At 31.4% G+C, this 21,258-nt stretch overlaps 1 protein-coding gene across 1 annotated transcript in view; it reads left to right on the top strand.

The window, feature by feature from the left end:
• The window catches only part of Pcdh15 (protocadherin related 15), a 942,952-nt gene that overhangs the window by 595,935 nt on the left and 325,759 nt on the right, over positions 1-21,258 (top strand). Inside the window, 4 exon segments of the mRNA XM_047552806.1 lie at positions 4,207-4,413; positions 6,989-7,009; positions 10,739-10,873; positions 13,354-13,503. Of these exon segments, the coding sequence (XP_047408762.1) occupies positions 4,207-4,413; positions 6,989-7,009; positions 10,739-10,873; positions 13,354-13,503 (513 nt within the window).

Below are 21,258 nucleotides of genomic sequence, written 5' to 3'. Positions count from 1 at the left end.
CAAGCTAAATTATCAAATATACAGTTGGATTTAGAATCTAACCCAGAAGAAAGGTGCAGGCTGGATATGAAAATTAGGAGACAACATAGTACTGACATTTTTAAAGCCATGTGATTAAATGAGAAAAACTGAGTGTAGACAAAGGTGAATGCCTAAAAAGTGAATCCTGTAGATAGAAAATGAATTAATTCTGACTTCACAGGAAAAAAGGATTTAGTGTATCTTTTCTAAGTTTTATTTATATGCCTTATTAATCTTCCCCATTTCTCTTTAAAAATTTTTTTATCTACTGAAAACATCTGATATTGAATTTGTTAAATTATCATAGAATTTATTAAATTATTTGCTACTAGCTTGAAAATATTTATTCTGTATTCTCAGTCATCTGGTACAAGGAATTCAGAAATTGGCAACACTTGCTTGTTCTAATATTCAAAATGGAGTTGTTTGCCTCTTTCAATGTTTTGCCCTCAAAAAGGAAGAAATAATGTTCCTGTTATATGTCTGAATTTTGGCTTCAGTTTTGTTTTAGTCCCATTACTAAAATGGGACTCATGCCCAGAATTTCTCCAAAATAATAATAAAAAATCTTGGTTTTTAAATACAATGTTCAACTGGCAATCACAGACTTTGTAGACATAAATAAGGTCATTAGATTAAAATTTTAAAATACCACTTTGTTTCACTTTAGTATACTCCTCCTGTCATTCACTAATGATTGTGCTGGTACAGCATAAGTGAGATATTTAGAAGAAAAGAGGATTGGATAAGAGTTTTGATATATGGGCCCACTGAAGAGTATAGTAAGATAGTATTAATTTGTTTAAGTTCTACATTTTACTTCTACTTCAATCAGAAACAGTTACATTACTATTATTTCCTATACGAATTTTTCCATTTATCTTAATCTTGAATATTTATTTGCAATTTTATACCTATGGGAAACTTGTAGTTAATTTCCCTCTGTAGCCTTTCATACCTCAGGAGTCCTGGATCTCAGCCCCAGGTCTTTGTGTTTCTTACATGCTGCCTGGCATTGAACATAAAGTTAATCTTTCTAGTGTTCTACCAAGAAGTATGCGTTTTTACATCTAGAAAAACAAAACGTCATAGGGACTAAGAATGTGGGCTTTGTTTTCTATCATATATGGAAACTAGAGAGAAATAAGGACTAAAAAATAAGAGGTGGCAGGAGGAAATCTCATGAAACTAGGAGTAACAGTGGAGTAGAGGAAGGGAATCAAGGAGGAGGGAGGAGGGTTGGGAAAGGGAGGATGCATGAGAAGAAATTGACCACACCGTTTTGTGCAAGTATGAATGTACAATGAACTCCACCTTTATGTATAATTACAATGCACCAATTAAAAAGTAATATATAAATAGGAGAAAGACCAATTAGGGGAAGGAACTGATGAGGAAGAAGAGGAGGGAAAGGGTATTTACTGGGGTTTGAAATGGAGCAAATTACATTATCAGAATGTATTAATAATACAAGATGAGCCCCACTAGTATGTCTAACTATAATGCACTAATAAAAACAAATTTAAAAAAAAAAGGAATATGGTGTTTGGAAAGGGATATCTAGTTGTCAATTTGGAATACTTCAAATAGAGCAAAAACATGGAGTAGTAATTCAAAACTATTAGTCATTATTGCAATAAACTACTGTTAGGATAATGAAAGCAGAACTTTTAAACGTTTTTTAAAGATGGGGGTAAGAGGAATTAGATTATTCTAAAGGATCTAATTTGAGTTTTATCTTTGCTTTCATTGAGTCACTTTGTTTTCATTATAAGAATAATACACATTTTTCCTGGCTGTTCACAGTTGGCAGGAAAAATTAATGGCATATGATCTGAAGGTATATTGTAAGCTTCTTTTGTTATCATCCAATTGTGGCTTTTTTCCTCCTTACCATGTATAACTTGTTTATTTGCGTTCATTAATTGGGGGAAGGGGACAAATATGAAATTTGTGACTTTTCATATCATTGTTAATATATCCTGGACGTGACACAAGACTATTAAAATAATTAGGCATAAATAGAGAAAAAAAAGGACTGTTCAGAATGACTTTCATTGTGTGAACTGCTAAAAGTCTGTAAGAATCAGGCAAAGCATCCAGCTTTCCTCAAGTCAATACTGATGTGCTGGACTGCACATTGGGACAATTAGTTTCACTTCATAAAAAAAAAAAAAAAATTCTGTCCTGAACTGTACTTCTTGCCCTGGTCAACAGCCTGCAGAATACCTGATGTATGTTGCAGAGGAAGCTCCTAGAAGAATATCTGTGATTCAGACATATTAATCACAACTGCTGGATGCAGAAAGGTCTCCTACATAATGATAGTATCAGTAGCACACTTGTGTGAAAAATAGTACATAATTCCACAGAAGGCCATCTACTTTTCCATTACTATTCTTAGGGTTCAGTAGGAGTTCATAAACATTTTCTTCCATGGACTACTTTGGCATTCTGCCAGAAAATAATTTAAATACACAAATGATGTAATATTCAATATCAAAACAAAAAATATCAAAATATTTAAATATATATATATATATAAATTTTGTCAATGCACTCTATTACACCATTTCACTATGGGTTTATTACTACCATATTATTAAAGTTATAATTAATATCCAATATTTCACTGTATATTAAGTATAAATAATCATAAGAAGTGAAAATATATTGTGACTTTCTTGCTTCAAAGTGACCAGTTTTACCAAAGAACAATATGGTTTGCTACCTACCTTCTTAATTATTGAAAATATTAAGCAACAATTAGAAAAAATGGAAAAAAATTCTCACTTTCTATCTTTGGGTTAAACAAGTAAGTAAAAGTCATTGATTTGAACTATTATAAATTTCATAGTTCAAAAGTCATTATTTTATCTAGAAAAACACTAGTGTTTAATATTAGAAAGATTGACCTTCACTTTGCACTTATTTCAAATGGAAATAGGAAAACTATTTTATTATACATTAATGACAGAGAGGTTGAATCCATTTTAATAAATTTATATACCATTGAATTATAGTGCAGGTTTCTCCTAAACTTTGGAGGAGATTTTCTAGAAATCAGTGGTGATGAAATATTCTTTTATGCTACATATTTAGATTCCTGTGTAGTAAAACACACCACTTTAGACAGAGAGTCTAGATTTGAGACTTCCTCATTCAGTTTAGGTTTGAGACTTCCTAAGAAAATTTATTAGAAATAAAATTTTTGTTAATTTCTTAAATTTAAAAAAGAAAGACAAACCTATACATACACATTAAATAATTTTACTCATATGTATTGAATAATATATTTCTAGTAATAATATTTGAAATTTTATAGCTATTAAAGTATTATGATGAAATTATCTCTGTACTTTATAGGATGCTTTTGAGGTCTTTCATTGGGCAATAAATATAGCTTTAGTCTGTTAATTTTATGTGGAAGTATAAATTATTTGCGGCTTATCTTAGTCTGTTGAGGCTGGTATAACAAAATTCTACAGACTTCGAAGGTGATGGGCAGTTATTTCTCTCAGTTCTGGAGGCTGTAAAGATCAAGGCACTGGCAGACTTGAGGTTTGGTGGCAACCCACTCCTCATAGCCTTCTTGCTATGTCTCACGTGGAAGAAGGAGGGAAGAGGAATTTTCTGGCATCTCTTTTTTTAAGGCACTGATTCGATTAACCAAGGTTCTGCTATTATCACCTCCCCAAAGCTCCAACTCTTGATGTTTTTACCTTGAGTGTTAGGATTTCAACATCTGGATTTGGGGTTTGCAGAAACATTCTGACTACAGTGTGAAATGAGAAGACTTGGAAAAGACAAATTAGGTGTGGTATTTTATTCAGGTTATAAGTCTTTTTTTTTTTCCTATTATTTAAATATTTCATCAGCAATTCACTCAAATGCCTTATTTCTTATGTTCTGTGTAACTGTGTTTAAACACAGTCATCACACTTTACGTTATGTTATAATTATAATAATTCATTATAGTATTTTTATCCTGGATTTGAATATAGAGGATCAAGCAATAAACCTGGTACTTCTGTTTCCTGATTTATGTTTTCTAATGTATATTTAATGTATTTCTTATTTTTGTAATGATACTAGTTTAAAAAATCCATGCATACAGTATGAAAAGTTTCACAGGAGAATAATATCCTAAGACAATTTTTAAAATATTTTTGATTTTTACTTTAGGCTGAACAAGACAATGGCCACCCGCTTCCTGCCTTTGCCAGTCTACACATTGAAATATTGGACGAGAACAACCAGAGCCCCTATTTCACAATGCCAAGCTATCAAGGCTATATACTTGAATCTGCCCCAGTGGGAGCAACCATTTCTGACAATCTAGATTTAACCACTCCTCTGAGAATTGTAGCTCTAGACAAAGACATAGAAGATGTAAGTGAAATATGCATTTTTGCTTTGGTTTTGTTAATATCTGTTCTTGTATTTATGTTGGATTAATAGGAAATGTTACAATAATATGGCTACATAAACTATAGAATACAGAATATAGAAAGTCAGTATAATGATTTAATTCCATCCCAAAGATGTTTTTTAAAAAGTATGTTTGAATTCAGTCACTTTTTTTTTTTTAAGATAGAATAAGATAGAATAGGAATGTTTCACTTGGGGTTTGCTAAGTCACTAGGGCAATCTTTTGTATTAATATAAATTAAAAATTGTTTTACTTATTTACAAATAGGGAAACGATGGTGTTACCAAGTGAAAATAAAAATCATGACAGTGGCCCAAGAGTGTAATTTGGGGAAGTTTTTCCCGGCTGTTGGTATACTTTTAAAATATACATATTTGGGGGTACCTAATTGATTCTTAAGTCTGCCAGTGACTGTTGACATGACCACTTCTCCAAGACACACTTCATTGTCCTCTGGCTTTGAGGAACTGACTATATCTTCATGAGTGGAAAGTGGTCCAGGTTGGACAAATCAGAATACTCTACTGCCTTGGCAAGAGTCATTTTATGTTTGAACTTGACAGCAAATCTGTACCAGGCAAACCAGAGTTGTCCTCAAATATACCTTCATGACACATATTTCCTTACAGAAGAATCTTCAAGTTCAGGTATAAGACATTCTATATCTTGCTACCCTGAACTTTTCTTGATCCTCAATTTCTGAAACTTCTGCTTTACTTACTACATTTATCAATTACTTACAGTTTCCTGCATTGACCAAGTTATGTTTTATCTAATTTTCTTTGTTACATTTTTCTATGTTTTGAAAGCTTTCATCTTCTTTTATACAGAGCAGCATAGATAACATATTTAATGTACAGTTTTTATAATTCAGCTCAGGCATTTCCTTACTCGAAAATCTTTTTCATGGCATTCTTTGCTCAAGTTGCATTGTAAACACCTTCGCAGTGTATGTCTCTAACATTACATGTCCAACTTTGTAATGAATGTGGGTCTTTCTCCCTCACTGAGTTTAAATTTCTTGGGAAAAGTCCTGTACCTTAATAACATATGATTCCTAAACACCTACCACATTTTCCAGCACTTCATAGATTTTAATAATTCTTCAGATATGATTGAAGGAATGATGATATCTAATATATGATTCAAAAATTTTAATGCAGTTGAGTTAGTTAATTCAATAATTTAGAATATAGCCCTTTCCATGGTTGGCCAATTCAATTCTTAGGTGGTTCATCCTCTTATTGATATGAAACCAACCTACTTGGAACTCACGCATTTTCTTTAAAATTTCAATTAACCAGAGCATAGAATATAAATCTGTGAAAGTTACTAATGTGTTTGAAGATGAATTTATGTTCTTCTGAATCATCTCTTTTTCTTGGCCAAACACTCATTATTTTTATGACGTAAATTTATTCATTGCTAGAATCTTTAAAAATCTGCATTAATAAGAAAATTTCTGGGTGGTTTTATTTTATGAAAAAAAATTTACTACATGCTAAAATTGAAGCTGATGAAAACCAGAATTAGTGAAAATAATCAGCATAGGGATAAGCTGTTTAAGAAGAAAGAGACATGTCACCTCAGACCAGTATCACCAATAAAATTGGAGATCAATTCTCAGGTATGAAAAGAGAATTGGTCACTTCAGGGGTGGGCTGCCATGAATTGTTTAAAGAATGGTTCTAACAAGGACAGATGCCAAGGAGAGACAAACTTGAATCAATTTTTCCAGAAATCAAGCTGGATTTCTTCCTTCAATTAAGTAGAAAATGAGATAAAAGTTTAAGACACGGTGTTGTGGAGTGAAGAGTTATGATGTTACTTTTACAGTGGAGATTTTGAGTTAGAAGGAATCCTAACAGTCAGAGTAAAATAAAAAAAAAAAAAGGTCCTGAAAAAGTACCAGTGTTTCTTTTGTATAGATGCATATAGACATATAGAGATTTATATTTGTATGTATAAATGTATATAAGTGCCTTACATTTATGGTTTTTAAAGTACTCTTACCACATTGTAGTTTCAAAATAGTCCCTGATAGAAGTGGATTAGGTAATGCACAAGGTCTATAAAGGGCAGATATGAGACTGCCATGATTACAGCATAAGAGCAACTTAAAGTTGATTATTGAATTCTAGCTAGAAAATAATAGAGAACAAGAAACATAGAGATCACCCATTTGACTAGTAAAAAGAGAATTGTATAGTTTCCATTCATTCATTCATGTAAGTTGATTTTCATAAAGTGTTATTATTTCAAGACACAAGTATCATAGAAAGTAAATTCAATATACTCTTAAAGATATTATGTGCTTTAGATGGATATTTATAAAAATATTATTGCTACATTATGTGTACATTACAATGGTAAGAAAAATGTTCTATGTATTTTGGGAATAGTTGTTAATTTAAACATACTGGAAAATTGTGTTTTATTCCTCTTTTACTTAAAAGCATACATTTTTATAAATCAAGTGTGCAGTTGTAATTATTCATATTTACAGTGTTTATTTCATGTCTGATTTGCTTATAGGTTCCACCTGGTGGAGTTCCTGTAGGTATTAGGTGCTGATTTTGTGATTGTTAATTGCTGTGGTTCACTTCTGCTTTTTTCTATTTTCTAGAATAACTTCACTATCACATCTAAAACTGCTTTAAGAAAGTTTATTTACACCATATTATTCATTATTGTACCATGAAATTTTGTAATTCACAAGGAAATTTTGTAGTTTATAAATTTCATTGTGAACTTTGATAAAGTTTATTTAATATTATTTTTTGTCTATTACAGACATTAGTAATGCATTACAGCATTCTTTCTAAAAGACTAAATTTGAAATTGAACCTTTTGGAACTAGGTACCTCAGCAACTATTTGCTAATTAATTACAATCAGATGAAAATTGTTATTTCCTGTTATGTTTTGTCATATTTAAATATGCATGTACATAGGTAAGTGTACATACATATGCACATGTACATATGTGTATAAGCTTTATGTGCACATGTATAAACATGCATATCATCTTGTGTGTGAGAAAATGTTTTGATTCCCATTATATATTCTAAATTGATTTAAAATTCAGTAGTGTCATATTTGAATTTTAAATAATGGGATACTTTTGTTTATTTTATATTCATGTATTTAATTGCTATTGTTTTATAAATGCATTTATATTTATATTCATTTTTCTGTCATTGCGTGTGTCAGAATTTATTTTATTCTCCCAAAATAATATACAAGTCAATACAGTAATAAATCGTATTTTTGATATATACCAAATGCATATTTTATAGTAAATATTTCCTTATGTCACAGAAGAAAATGATTTTAATCAATTATCTGTTTATATACTGATTTAGAACACAACTATTCATTTTAAATAATCCAACAGACCCAACTACTTCAAAATAGATACTGTCCTAACAGGAAATTAAGAGATAATTATTTATCTACTTATATCCTAGTCCATGAAACTTAAGTGTATGTAACACTTACATAGGAAGAAGTGTTACAAATATACAAATGTTGACTGAATTTAGTACTTCTACTGAAGTAATATAATTCTAATACATTTATGAAATCCAAACTGTATATCATGATGCACTGTGTTAAAAGAAGGACCAAAGTTTTAAAGGGTTTGAAAGAAGAATGTTTGACTTTATTATATACATTGTTCCTTACTAAATTTTTTACATAACTGGACTTGTCAAGAGCAGCAAAATCTTTCACTGTAAATATTGTTAATCAAAACAATAGTTTAGTTGATAACAGGTATACACTAAAGTTTGATATTAATATTACATGAAATTTTTATAAAATGCATAAAAACAATATACTTTCTGGAACATTGCTTTACAAGTCAAGTTAAAATATTAAACTCCGAATGATAATTTGCTGAACATTTCCAAATCTGTCTTACATTTTCATACTTAAGGAAATACCAAGATATTCACCAATAGCATCTATGTATGATATACATATATGTATGTGTATGTATGTACAGAAACATACATATAAAGGCTACCATTTAAATAAATGTAAATATCAAGGAGTTCTATTTCAATCATAGATTAACTGTGCAAAACAGATTAGGATGATTTATGACAGGTCTTGTATACTTCCAATTGCATATATTATATTATCGCTTATATGAAATAACAATCTGTAATTCTAAGAGATGTTTTGAATGGTCTCTTGCTAGTTACTATAAAAGAAGTCAAGAAGTTGAGATACTTAAATTTTCAGAAGACCTTTAATATCTTTGTTTATGCAATATGAGGCATTTTATGTACTATCAAATTTGTGTATCATTTTAAAATCAAAATATTTGACAATTAAGGATTTGTACAAACAGGAAAAAGTAAATAGTTGGTAAACAAGCCACACAGCAAAACTTGCTACAGAGTACAGAGTAGTACTAGACACTAAAGTTATTAATAATATGAAATGTATTAGATGCACTGTTGTTGACACTCAGAAAACAGGAAAAATACATACTATTTGGTTTATTATTGATTGAAACTGAATGCTAATATTGTTGATCATCCTTGAAGTAATAAGTGAATTTCATCATGATTATAAAGTATAACAAAATAATGAGAATCTTCTAGAATGTAGTTCAAATTATGTTGCTTTCATAAACAAATAATTGAATTTTTTAAAACTGACTATCATATTTGATCAATCAAAATAACCCACATTCCATCCATATCTTAAATTGGGCTCATGACACTAAAATGCAAATGCCTGAAATACCTGTTTGAAAATATCAGAGTGCAAGATATCTTGACCACTGTGTTTTAATGTATGTGAATATTTTGTAATGAATAGACCAATGGAAATTATTACCTAGAGCATTAATTGTTGCATTATTCAGAGATAAATACAGCATGCTGATCTTAAAGTCATGAACACAGAAGTTACTACAAAAGGAGATATTATGAATATATAAAATCATTCATTTAAAATTTTTTTGAAACAAATACAGATATCTGTTTTGAAAAAATGTATAAAGTACAGTGTGATTCAAATTGCACCCACTTTTAATTGTAGTAGTGTGTTTTACAACTTTATTTTTCTACAAAGAAATTAAAGAAATGTGAGTCCTGGTTTTATTTTCAAACTAACACTTGTTTAACAATCTTCTACTTTCTCTTCTATTCTATGTCCTTGATACTAGACTTAGAAAAAAGTCATTTCTTATGAAATTATTTCACATCATACTGTGCATAGTATTTCATAAGGTATCATAATCCATAAAGATACCTGATCTCCCCATATTATGCCTTTTTATTTTTTATAGTCTTCCCCATATTCCACTCTTTCAACAGTCGCCTTTTGGTGTCCCAACAGCTTTACCTTCCCACTACAAATACACCAATCCAGGTCTCCTGGCTTTATATCTGTTCTTTCTCTGAATCGCAGAGAATAATTATCATTCAGGGGTGGCAATAAAATTGTGGAGAGTTTCCAGTGCCAAGTTAGTTTTATATTATTATTGAACCTTTGACTATACTTGAACCTCAGTAAGCATATATCATTTTTTCAAGGATCTCTTAATAAATACCTGTGTTAAATTCATATATAGTTTTTCAAGAAAATAATGTGAAATACTCTAATTAAAGTAAGTGTTATGTTTCCCTTTGGAGAACCTTTGCAATAATAAAATGAGGAGCAAGCATGATATTTATGGATAATGAATAATGCATAACTGATTTTATTCCTATTTTACGTTAAAACAAGAATAGATAGCAATATGCATATGAGCAGTTTATTACTACAAATGAAGTAACTGTAAAATCTTATAACTAAACTTCTGGGCTCCAATTTCCTTTTCTTACATTTATTTCTTATTTCTTTAGTACAATAAAATTATGGAAAATATTGATATTAAGTAATAAGGATATATTCAATTGGATTGTTTCCTACTCTTTTTCTTGCTTTTTTATTAATTATACTAATACTTTTCTTTTAAAAATTAGTTTTACAATGTAAGGTTTGAACTTTGGTTTCTGTGCATGGTAAGCAAGCTCTGTACCACTCAGCTATATCTCCAAACTTCTACTACATATTTCAATATTCTGTATTTCTCACTATAAATCACTATTTTTTGACCACCTTAGACCATTTATCAGTAAATAAATCTTTTTTCTTTAGGAAATCTTAATACAATTATATACATGTATTTTGTATCAAATGTTTAAAATGAACTTTTAGGTAATAAACTAGTAGCCACATTATTTAATCAACATTTTCAATAATGAACTTTTTTTTTTTTAAGACAAAAGACCCAGAACTTCACCTTTTTCTGAATGATTACACATCAGTCTTCACTGTCACACAGACTGGTATCACTCGCTACCTCACCCTGCTGCAACCAGTGGACAGGGAAGAACAGCAAACTTACACATTTTCGGTAAAAAGATTTCATATATATGCTTATATATGTCTGTATGTTTGAAATGGAAAGAGATGTCTGATTAAAAGTGACAAGGTCAATGACTTGAGGAAAAAAAACCTCAATATTTCAGATAACATCAGAGAAAATATCAATTGCAAAAACTTCTTCACATGTATTTCACCTTTATTGATGCATAAATTTGTGTAACTACATTAATATTTTCTCCACAAATGGGAAACGCTTCTTCAGTCTTCACCATAAACTAACAATTAATAATATGAACTAAAATTCACCAAATAATCATATCTTCAACTTTTTATTACTGTACTTTAAATTTTGTCATAGGGTTGGGCTAGTAGTTCTCAACTGGAGGTAATTTTTTACATTCAGAGAATGTTTTACAACCTCTGGAGGCATTTCTGGTTGTCACAACATGAGGGAGTGCTACTGGCCTCTGGTGGCTAGACATAAAAGATGCTGCTGAGAATCTTATGATACATAGAGCACCCCTCACAAAGAATTATCTGATCCAAATGTCAATAGCATTGAGTAGATAAATCATGGGTTGGGCTTGACTAATCAAGGTTGGGGGGGGCAGCGGTCGCAGTGGTTCTCGTGGCCAGTTTTTTTTTACTGAATAAATTACCTTGTCTTATTTAGCTCTTTTTTCCAGAACAGGGCATTGTGCATCAATGTTTATTATAGGGGTGACCTATTCTTTGTAGGAAGGAAGGAATGTTGTGAAACCTTATTCTTTTACCCCACCACCATCGTTAGAATTTAACCCGCCTGTTGGAGACAAAGGCAGATATATAACTATTTCTCCAGAGGCTTTCAGGGACTCATTGCCACGGTTGCAAAATTATTTTTAATTTTGTTAGTGGTAAGACCCATTGTTTTTCAAATTGTAGGTAATATTTTCTGGAATTTTTGTTGTATTCCCCTCGTCCCCTTAAGCAATCCGTTCAGACTGAAATGAGTAATATATTATCAGAAAAACCCAGCAGAAAAAAAACCATGCTCCGGAGGAAAACATCCGGCAATTCCTTTTAGGATGAGCCTTTGCAAATCATCCTCCAGAGGATCTTTGGGAATGAATGTTATTAAAGTTGTGATTGAACATATTTAGCGCGAAGTAGGCAAAAAATATGTAAACACACACACAGAGAACTAGTATAATAGGGTTGAGAGATGAATACAGATTTTAAAAATTTCAACTATACCCAAATCCTTTAATAAAGTATAAGAAAAGATGAGTAGATAGACACAACTTAACGAACTTACTTGGAATTTCTTTCTGGAGAGGCCTACACAACTTAAGACTGGAACTTCTAGAAAACCTTGTCTCACAATTGTAAAACTTAGATGCATAGTTGTTTCCAGAAGTCATTCACACGAAGTCAACAGTCTAATACTTGCAGACTGATTTTGTTTGTCAGGCACTTTCAATTTTTTTAAATGAAGAAAAATCAAGAGGGACACCTTTATCACACATTTATAAAACACTAGTATATACAGTACAATTATTAAAAACGAAACATTTAAAAAAATTTGGTACTTTCAATTTTGAAATCCTTTTTCCATCATGCTTATAATCTTTCATAACTTGCTATCTGTTACCAAAGTGTTCTGCAACTTCTACCCCACCACAGTACAAATGAAAGAAAACAACTATCCAATAGGTTCTTGTGAGACAAAATTAGAGAAACTCCAAAGTAGTCCAATGTAATCCTTATTAGCAATGATCAAGTTTTCAAATTTTTAATAGTGAGATTAAGTTATCACTAGTGACATATGCCAGTGAGCCCTTTAAAAATAATGATTTGATAAATTTCTACAATATAATTTAACATATCTAGTGTACCTAATTTCTTGACTGATGTAAGCATGTTAACTATAAAAGCAACTGTTTTATCTAAGGGAAAAAAGACAGCATGAAAGTAGTAGACTATTAGGGAAGAGAAAGGGGGTGGGTGAGTTGGAGGGGAGGGCAAGGTAGAAGAATGGGGGCATGGACATGAGCCAAGTATGTTATTTTCATGTACAGATGTCCCACAAAGAACCCCATTAGTCTGTATAATTAAAATCCTCCAAAAAAAAGTAAATATTCCATTGTATACAAAATAAGTAAACATGAAGAATATTTTCCAATTACTTTCTAAGGATTACTTTGTATTTAGTTATTAAAAATCAGTAATGTTATTGATCCACTTTAAGCCTCTAAGATATTTTGCATATCCTCTTATTTAAAAAGTGCTTGGAGTGGAATGCATTAAAAGTAAAACAGAATCCTTAATAATTGCTTTTTAGTACATTAAACACTTTTGAATACACGTAGTATTGTATTTTTATTATTTCCTTTCTTCGACAAAAATCTTTGAGCCCTTTTAAAATTGTAAATAATTTATTAAAAACTCATTAAGTTGTAAGAGTGGATTCTTTACTGTTTGTATTTGCATGACTTCTCTATTAAGTGTATTTTTCTTCCCCTAAAGATAACAGCATTTGATGGTGTACAAGAAAGTGAGCCAGTTATTGTCAATATTCAAGTGATGGATGCAAATGACAACACTCCAACCTTCCCAGAAATATCCTATGATGTCTATGTTTATACAGACATGCGCCCAGGGGACAGTGTCATACAGGTAACTACCATATAATGTATGGATATGCACAAAACAGTTATTTCCATGGACATCACACAATGTATTAGGAAGTCACTTAAGAAATAAGAATGAATTTCATACTTATATGACTTAAGTTTAAATGAATTTAAATTGTTGCTCACTTTTCAAATAGAAGTATACATATATAATTCTATATGGACTGAAAAGTAAAATAAAGTCATTATTAGATGTAAGCAGTTATGTGACCTGTTTATATTTGATTTAAAATAATTTAACTGTTTTACTCATTTATTTTAAGAGCAGGATTATAATTAATTTATTATTACATCCATAGCAACTGTATCCACACTTCCTCTCATATATCAGATGACTTATGTAATAGATGATTAATAAATCTTTATTTGAAAATGAAAGAAAGGAAGGCCAATATACATCAAGAAATGAATGAATGAAAATATGAATGAGCAAGAATTTATAAATGTACTAGCTTTTATTTCTGGTCTATTGATCGACTAAGTGAGCTACATTTTTCTTCAATGGAACACTCTTTCTTAGGTAGCAAAATTTCAATTTATACAGATAAAGGAATGACAATTATTTTCATGTTCTTATTTAATTAGACCTGATCCTCTTCTCCATAATGATATAATTGGAAATAAAAGTAAGTTTATAGAAAAAAAAAAACAGCCAGCAGGGAACTGGAAAATGTAACTAAGAAAACGATCGTAATTATGTGGTGGAACTGTATCTCAAAAATGTTTGCCTTAAGGGATCAAAGGCTTATTTCTGGCATTTGAAAGCTACAAAAGTTAATTTCCCTTATGTATCACTTTATAAAACAGATCTTGCTTTGCATTTAAAGATTTATATTTTATATAATTCCCTGAATTATGCAGATATGAAGATAAATTGTTGTTTGTGTCTATATGCCTGAAATTTTAAAAAATTATTTAAAAGCCAAGAAATTAAGCTTTATAATTAGTATTTCTAATGTTATTCCTGGTATGTGGTAAATGAATGTTTGACTATCAATCATCCTCCAGGAGCCCAGAAATAAAAGGAAATGGATTTCCCATTGAGAGAAAAAATTAAAACAAAGCAAACTGGTTTAGAACTGTTATTGGCAAAAGCCCTTTTAGGGTCATGACATTGTTTGCTATGCTACACCCCCTACTGCTCATTGACCCCACTGACCCCAAAGAAGAACCAGTTTTCTTTTTGGTTAATAATCTTAAATCAAAAAGAGTGAAAATATTAGAAATGAAGGTGATAATGAGCACTCTACAGAAAAAAGAGGGCAGGATAACACATTTTAATTATTGTAATGTCATTCTCAACATAGCCATGAGATTATTTTGACCTGATACTAAATTCTTTACTATATTCTTACTATGAGAAAGCTATCATTGCCCATAGGAAGTGGATAGATTAGTCACAAATATGTAACCAGGTCCTTGTTGAAAACTGTAAGCTATAGATTATACCACTGAGATTATGTATATCCCTTATGCTTGATTATTGTGAAAAGGACCAAAGTGATTCTGATTATATGTGTGATGAACTGAAATTAAGATTAATATTGTCTTAAAGCAGCATCTTTACTTCCATAACTGAAACTGTAATTGGATTATTAGCCTTGCTATAAACATTTCTCCCAGAGGAAGCTCTGGAATGCAACCACCCACTGATTCTTCACCTCGATGACAAAATTATCTAAATTTATCAATCAATCCAAGTGCCAATATATCTATAACTGTCCCTTTTTTGTCTGTCTCTTCTGCCTGTGTCTATCTAATCTGAATTTTACTCACATCCCATCTCTAACATCATATAAAATCATATATCTTATTAGGTCTGTCTATAAATATCAAACTCAAAAGCATTTCTCAATCCTTAATCTTTTTGTAATTTATGTGGATTCACATATTTATGTGAAACTTCCTTGGTTCTCATCCTACAACTCTGCAGACTGAGGGATGATATTGCTGGTGTTCAATTCTCATATTTTAAATGTTAACCTTCCTCTAAAAACTACCTCTAGTTCTCTCATTTGTCTACATTCAGTCAGCACCTTCATATATACTCATGTCTCTCAAAGTAACGTTAAGTGAAATTCCCTGTGGTAACCTCTCTCCTGAGCATTGAGCTGACAACACAGGTGTCTGTTGGACTTGGCCATATGGAGTTTTGTCAAGCACGTCACACTGTACATACCCCAAGGGAAGTGAACAAATTTGTTATCTTTCTTGTAATAAACACAAAGTCTCAACCTTGCTCGTCTGGCCCTCTTTGGTGGTCATTATATTATGAAGTACCCCTCTAGTCCTTAGGAGATGTCATTGTGTTTGCATCCCTCACCTACTGCATACCTTCTGATTATTGTTCAGTTGATGCACTTTCTATCTTCTTTTACCCCTAAGACAGTGCAATTGCATTAAAGTGCTCATATTGTGCATTAGATCTTAGACTGCCATTCTACCTGTCTGCTACTACATATGTGTATATCCTTCAGCTGCATCTCCTTTCCTTCCCACCCATGGTTTCTACTTCAAAATATATTTGTCTGTCATCATTTTCTTTGATTTTGTTTATAAAAGACAAAAGTGATAGAAGGTACAGAGTTTTCTGATACATTCTCTACCTTCTCAGTTATCAGCACCCTCTACCAGAGTGGTTTATTCGATACAATTGATGAGCTTACATTGACATTTTTTATTCATCCAAACTCTGCAGTTTACATTAGGATTTACTCTTGGTATTTTACAATCTCTGTTTTAACTAATGCATTATGAGGTGCACATAACATATAGTATCATACAAAGTAGTTGCACTGCTCTACAAATCCTGTTTGCTCCTTTTTCAGCACCCCTCCCTACTTCTTGACACAACTGAATTTTTTAGTATCTATATAGATTTGCCTTTCCAGAATAAGATACAGTAGGTAACCTTTGCAGATTTAGTTCTTTCACTTTATAATATGCACTAAAGCTTTCTGCATGTCTTTTCATGGCCTGATAACCTATTTCTTTTAATGCCAAATAAAATGCAATTGTCTAGCTATATCACAGATTTTTTATTAATTCTCTTACTAAAGAGCACCTTTGTAACTTCCAGATTTTGTCAGTTATGAATAAACCTGATATAAATTTCTCATGCAGTTTTTGTGAAGTAATATTATCAATTCCCTTCTGTAAATACCAAGGAGTGTGATTTCTGAATCATATGGTGAGATCATGTTTAGTGTCTGTTTTTAATTTTTTATTGGTTATTTTTAGTTATACATAATAATAAAATTTATTTTTATATAATTAAAAAGGCATGGAATATAATTTGTTCTAAATCACACCCCAGTACCTCCCCTCCCTTCATTCCACCCCTTCTTCTCTACTCTACTGAGCTTTCTGCTACTTAATTATATTTTTTTAAAAAATTAATGTCTTCTGGACAATGGTGAAATTCACTGTGCTCTATGTATATGTGTATATAGGAATACTAGGTCCAATTCATTCTACTGTTCTTCCCTATCCCATTCCTCCTCCCTTCCCTTCATTCCCCTTTGTCTAATCCCCTAAACTATTCTCCCCCTGCCTCCTTATTGTGGGTTAGCTTCCACATATCAGAAAAAACATTTGACCTCTGGTTTTTTGGGGATTGACTTCTTTCACTTAGCATGATAGTCTTCAATCCATCCATTTACTGACAAATGCCCTGAAGTCATTCTTCTTAATGACTGAGTAATACTTCATTATATATATATATATATATATATATAGTGATATATTGCATGATATAATGTGATATATAAATTGTGATATATATATATCACAATTTCCTTATCATTCTTCTGTTTAAGGGCACCTAGGTTGACTCCAGAGCATAACTCTTGTGAATTGAGATATTATAAACATTGATGCATCACTATAGTATGCTGATTTTAAATCTTTTGGATACATACCAGGTCATGTGGTGGTTTTATTCCAAGTTTCTTTGAGGATTCTTCATACTATTTTCCAGAGTATTTACACCAATTTGCACTCCTGAAAACAATATATGAGTGTACCCTTTTCTCTAAATTCTCTATTTTTACTTTTATTCTTGATAATTCCCATTCTGACTGGAGTGAGATGAAATCTCAGCATAGTTATAATTTATATTCATTTAATTGCTAGAGATGTTGAACATTTTTTCATATATTTGTTGACCAATTGTATTTCTTCTTTTGAGAAGTATCTGTTTATTTTCTTTGCCCACTTATTAACTGGATCATTTGGTTTTTTGATATTAAATTTTTTGAGTTTTTTTTTATATCCTGGATATTAATGTCCTATCTAAGAAACAGGTGCAAAGATTTTTCTCCCACTGTAGGCTCCCTCTTAATGCTCCTAATTATTTCCTTTGCTGTGAAGAAGCGGTTTAATTTTGAGCCATCTTATATATTTCAGATTTTATATCATGTGCTTTATGAGTTTTGGTAAAAAAGTCAGTTCCTGAGCTGACATGTTGTAATGTTAGAGTGACATTTTCTCCTAGCAGTTGCAAGGTTTCTGATTTAATTCATAGGTCTTTGATTCACTTTGAGTTGAGTTTTCTGCAGGGTGAGTAACAGGGGTTGAATTCTACCCTACTACATAAGGATTTGATTTTTCCCAGCATCATTTGTTTAAGAGGCTGTCTTTTTCCAACATGTTTTTGGCACCTTTGTCTAGTTTCAGATAACTGTATCAATATGGGTTTGTGTCTGTGTCTTCTATTTTATTCCTTAGGTTTTCATGCTTATTTTGATGTCAGTATCATGCTATTTTTGTTATTAGATCTCTGTAGTATAATTTAAGTTCTGGTATTGTGGTGCTTTCCACTTTGCCTTTCTTGCTAAGGATTGCTTTAACTATTCTGAATCTTTAATATTCCAAATGAATTTCATGACTGAATATTTTATTTCTGTGGAAAGCATCATTGGAATTTTGATGAGAATCGCCTTGAATCTAAATAGCACTTTTGATAGTTTGGCCATTTAGTTTCATAATAAGCTGCCAAACTGTCTTTGAAAGTGTTTTGTCATTTTGTATATGCACCATATTTTCCTTTTACATTCCTATTACTGTCATAAATTACAATGGTACAGGAGACTTTGCTAGGTGTCAAGGTTATTTCAGAAGATTCTCCATTGCATCACTCCCAATGATTATTCTGAAACTAAGTCAGACCAGATTCCCATCCTCCTGGAAATTCTGCTAAAGTTATGGTCAAAACTCCACACATATAGCCAAGAAACATCAGCCAAGCATAGTCAAAAAATGTTTTTTCAACTCCTGCTGTACTTCTCCATGTTATTGACCTTAAGAGCATATAGGATTTTGTTTTGTTTTGGAATGGTATATATTTCCTTTTCTATACCTATTGACCTCTTTCTCATGTTTTAATGTCCTATCCAAGTTTTACTGTTATTTTTTATTCTTTAAGGCATAATTAAATTGTTAATTCTGTAATAAGCCTTTCATATTCTAAGAAATTGCTCTCATTGTTTCCACCTTGCTTCCACATATCTAGCTTCCAACTGTATATTTTATATATTTTATTGAATTACTAACTTTCACATACCCTTTTATCTTACTGAGCAATAAATCCTCTTTTTAAATTAGTGCATTACAGTTGTACATAATTTTGGAGTTCATGTTGACACAATTTTGCAAGCCTACAATATAATTTGTTCCAATGCAGTTCCCATTACTTTCCTTTTCCTTCCTCCTTTCATTCCTCTATTCCCTTTCCTCTACTCTACTAGTTTTTCTTCTATTTATATATGTATTTTTAAATTAGTGCATTATAGATATACATAAAGATAAAACTCACTGTGGTATATTCATATATGTCATAGATAATTTGGTCAGTTTCACTGTACAATTTTTCCACTTCCTGTCTCTCCTCCCTCCTCCTCAATTCCCTTCCTCTACTCCAATAATCCCTTTTCTATTTTCATGGGATTCAACCCCACCTTCTCCTTTTCCCTCTTAATTTTAATCTAGCTTCTGCTAATGAAAAACAAAAAACATCTGACCCTTGATTTTCTGTATCTGACTTAATTCACTTACCAATATGTTTTCCACTGACCCATAAACTCTTTAGGACAGGAGTTATTAAAGACCTCTTGCAAAATAGTATATAAGATATAAAATAGTATATAGTATATAAAATTGCAAAATTGTATATAGTAGGGATCCACCGAATATCAATGAATTTAATTATCGCAATACAATTTCATTCAGTTTAGAAAGAACCTCATTCTAGAATTGTGTTCTCCTTGATTTAAGATAGAATTTTCTCTATCATAAAGTTTTGCCTCATATAACTTTATTCAAATGTTCTCTAATTTCACAGATTCAGGCAAGCTACATCTTACTGCTTTTATTATGGATAAATATTTTAAATTATCGATATGATACATTTTTCCTTATTTATGATATATCATTAATCATTGTTAGAGCCAGAAATACTTTGAAAGTATTTTTTGTTCACAATCTAGTTTTTTAGAAAAATTTGAGCGAATATGATGATAATTGGTCCAGACTTCCAAAGTTTATAAATGTTGAAACTTACGTTGAATTCAATATAAAGACAATAGAATTAGGAACCAGACTTGCTCATTGTGTCTGCTTTTGTCCTTTGCACTCTCACAGTGTTACAGGGCTGGGGCCTTCTGGAAAACTGAGGCAGTGTGGGGGACTTCCCTTTCAATTCTGCTTCTTGTGATCATCTTAGGGAGATATCAGACCTGTCACTCAGAGTTGAATTTATTAGGAAGGATGGGATAGAGGAAAAGGGACACTCTCACAAGAGAGTGGGGCCTCTCAGAGAGGACAGACAGTGTGCTTCTTCTGCCCTTCAGTTTTATTGGGGCTCTAGGGAAGTTTTCAGAGAATTCCAACTAGGTCAACCTCTTGACTTTTGACTGACAACAGGATGACATCAAACTTACAAGTTCGCTCTGCCATGACCACTTTAGGTGACTCTGGCCCATGCTGAGCAATTCTAATTGGAACCTATTCTTACAAATTTTGTAATCAGGAAGAATTATCCTTGTTTTCCTGAGTTCTCCGACCTAGTCTATGAAAGGGTCACAAAAGTTCTCCTATCATGGTACCTTGTTTTCTTAATGGAATTATTTCAGGTCTGCATTTCTCCTGCAGGCAATTGGTTATTTGCTAAGGAATATAACAAATCTTGTCAACTTAAGCCAAAGAAAGTCACAGTAAATTGCTATTTTTAAGAAAGAAAGCATGTGTGGATCAGCACAGTGGGCCTGTGTCATAGAATTAGTCCCTTCACCTCATGTTTTCACGCCTGTCTGTCCCCTATCAACATGATTTGGACAAACAGTTTAATATGCTCTTCATTTAAAATTTAAATGCATTATTTGCCTTATACAGAAAAACAAAAATTATATATATTTATCGGGTAACCTGTGTTCTCTTATCTTTAAACTGACCTGGTAATATTAAGAATGTAATTAATCTAATCTATTAAGGCTACTGTAAGTATTAAATAACTATATATAAAAACTAGTGTCACATGTTCACATTAGAAGTGACATCTTGTATATATGTCACCTCATTGTTATTGTACCATTCTCATTAGCTATGTGAAGTATTCATGATTGTCCATATTCCTTACTATCTTATCTGTGAATATCTCTTTGTGTAATATTTAGTACTTTGTGGAGGACACATGAATGTAACATTTTACAATATATATTAAGGTTATTTTCATGATTTCCAT

The sequence above is a fragment of the Sciurus carolinensis genome, chromosome 5 (assembly GCF_902686445.1).
Source record: "Sciurus carolinensis chromosome 5, mSciCar1.2, whole genome shotgun sequence".
Taxonomy (NCBI): domain Eukaryota; kingdom Metazoa; phylum Chordata; class Mammalia; order Rodentia; family Sciuridae; genus Sciurus; species Sciurus carolinensis.
Note: the sequence above shows the minus strand (reverse complement) of the source record. Positions and strands in the feature narration are given on the sequence as shown.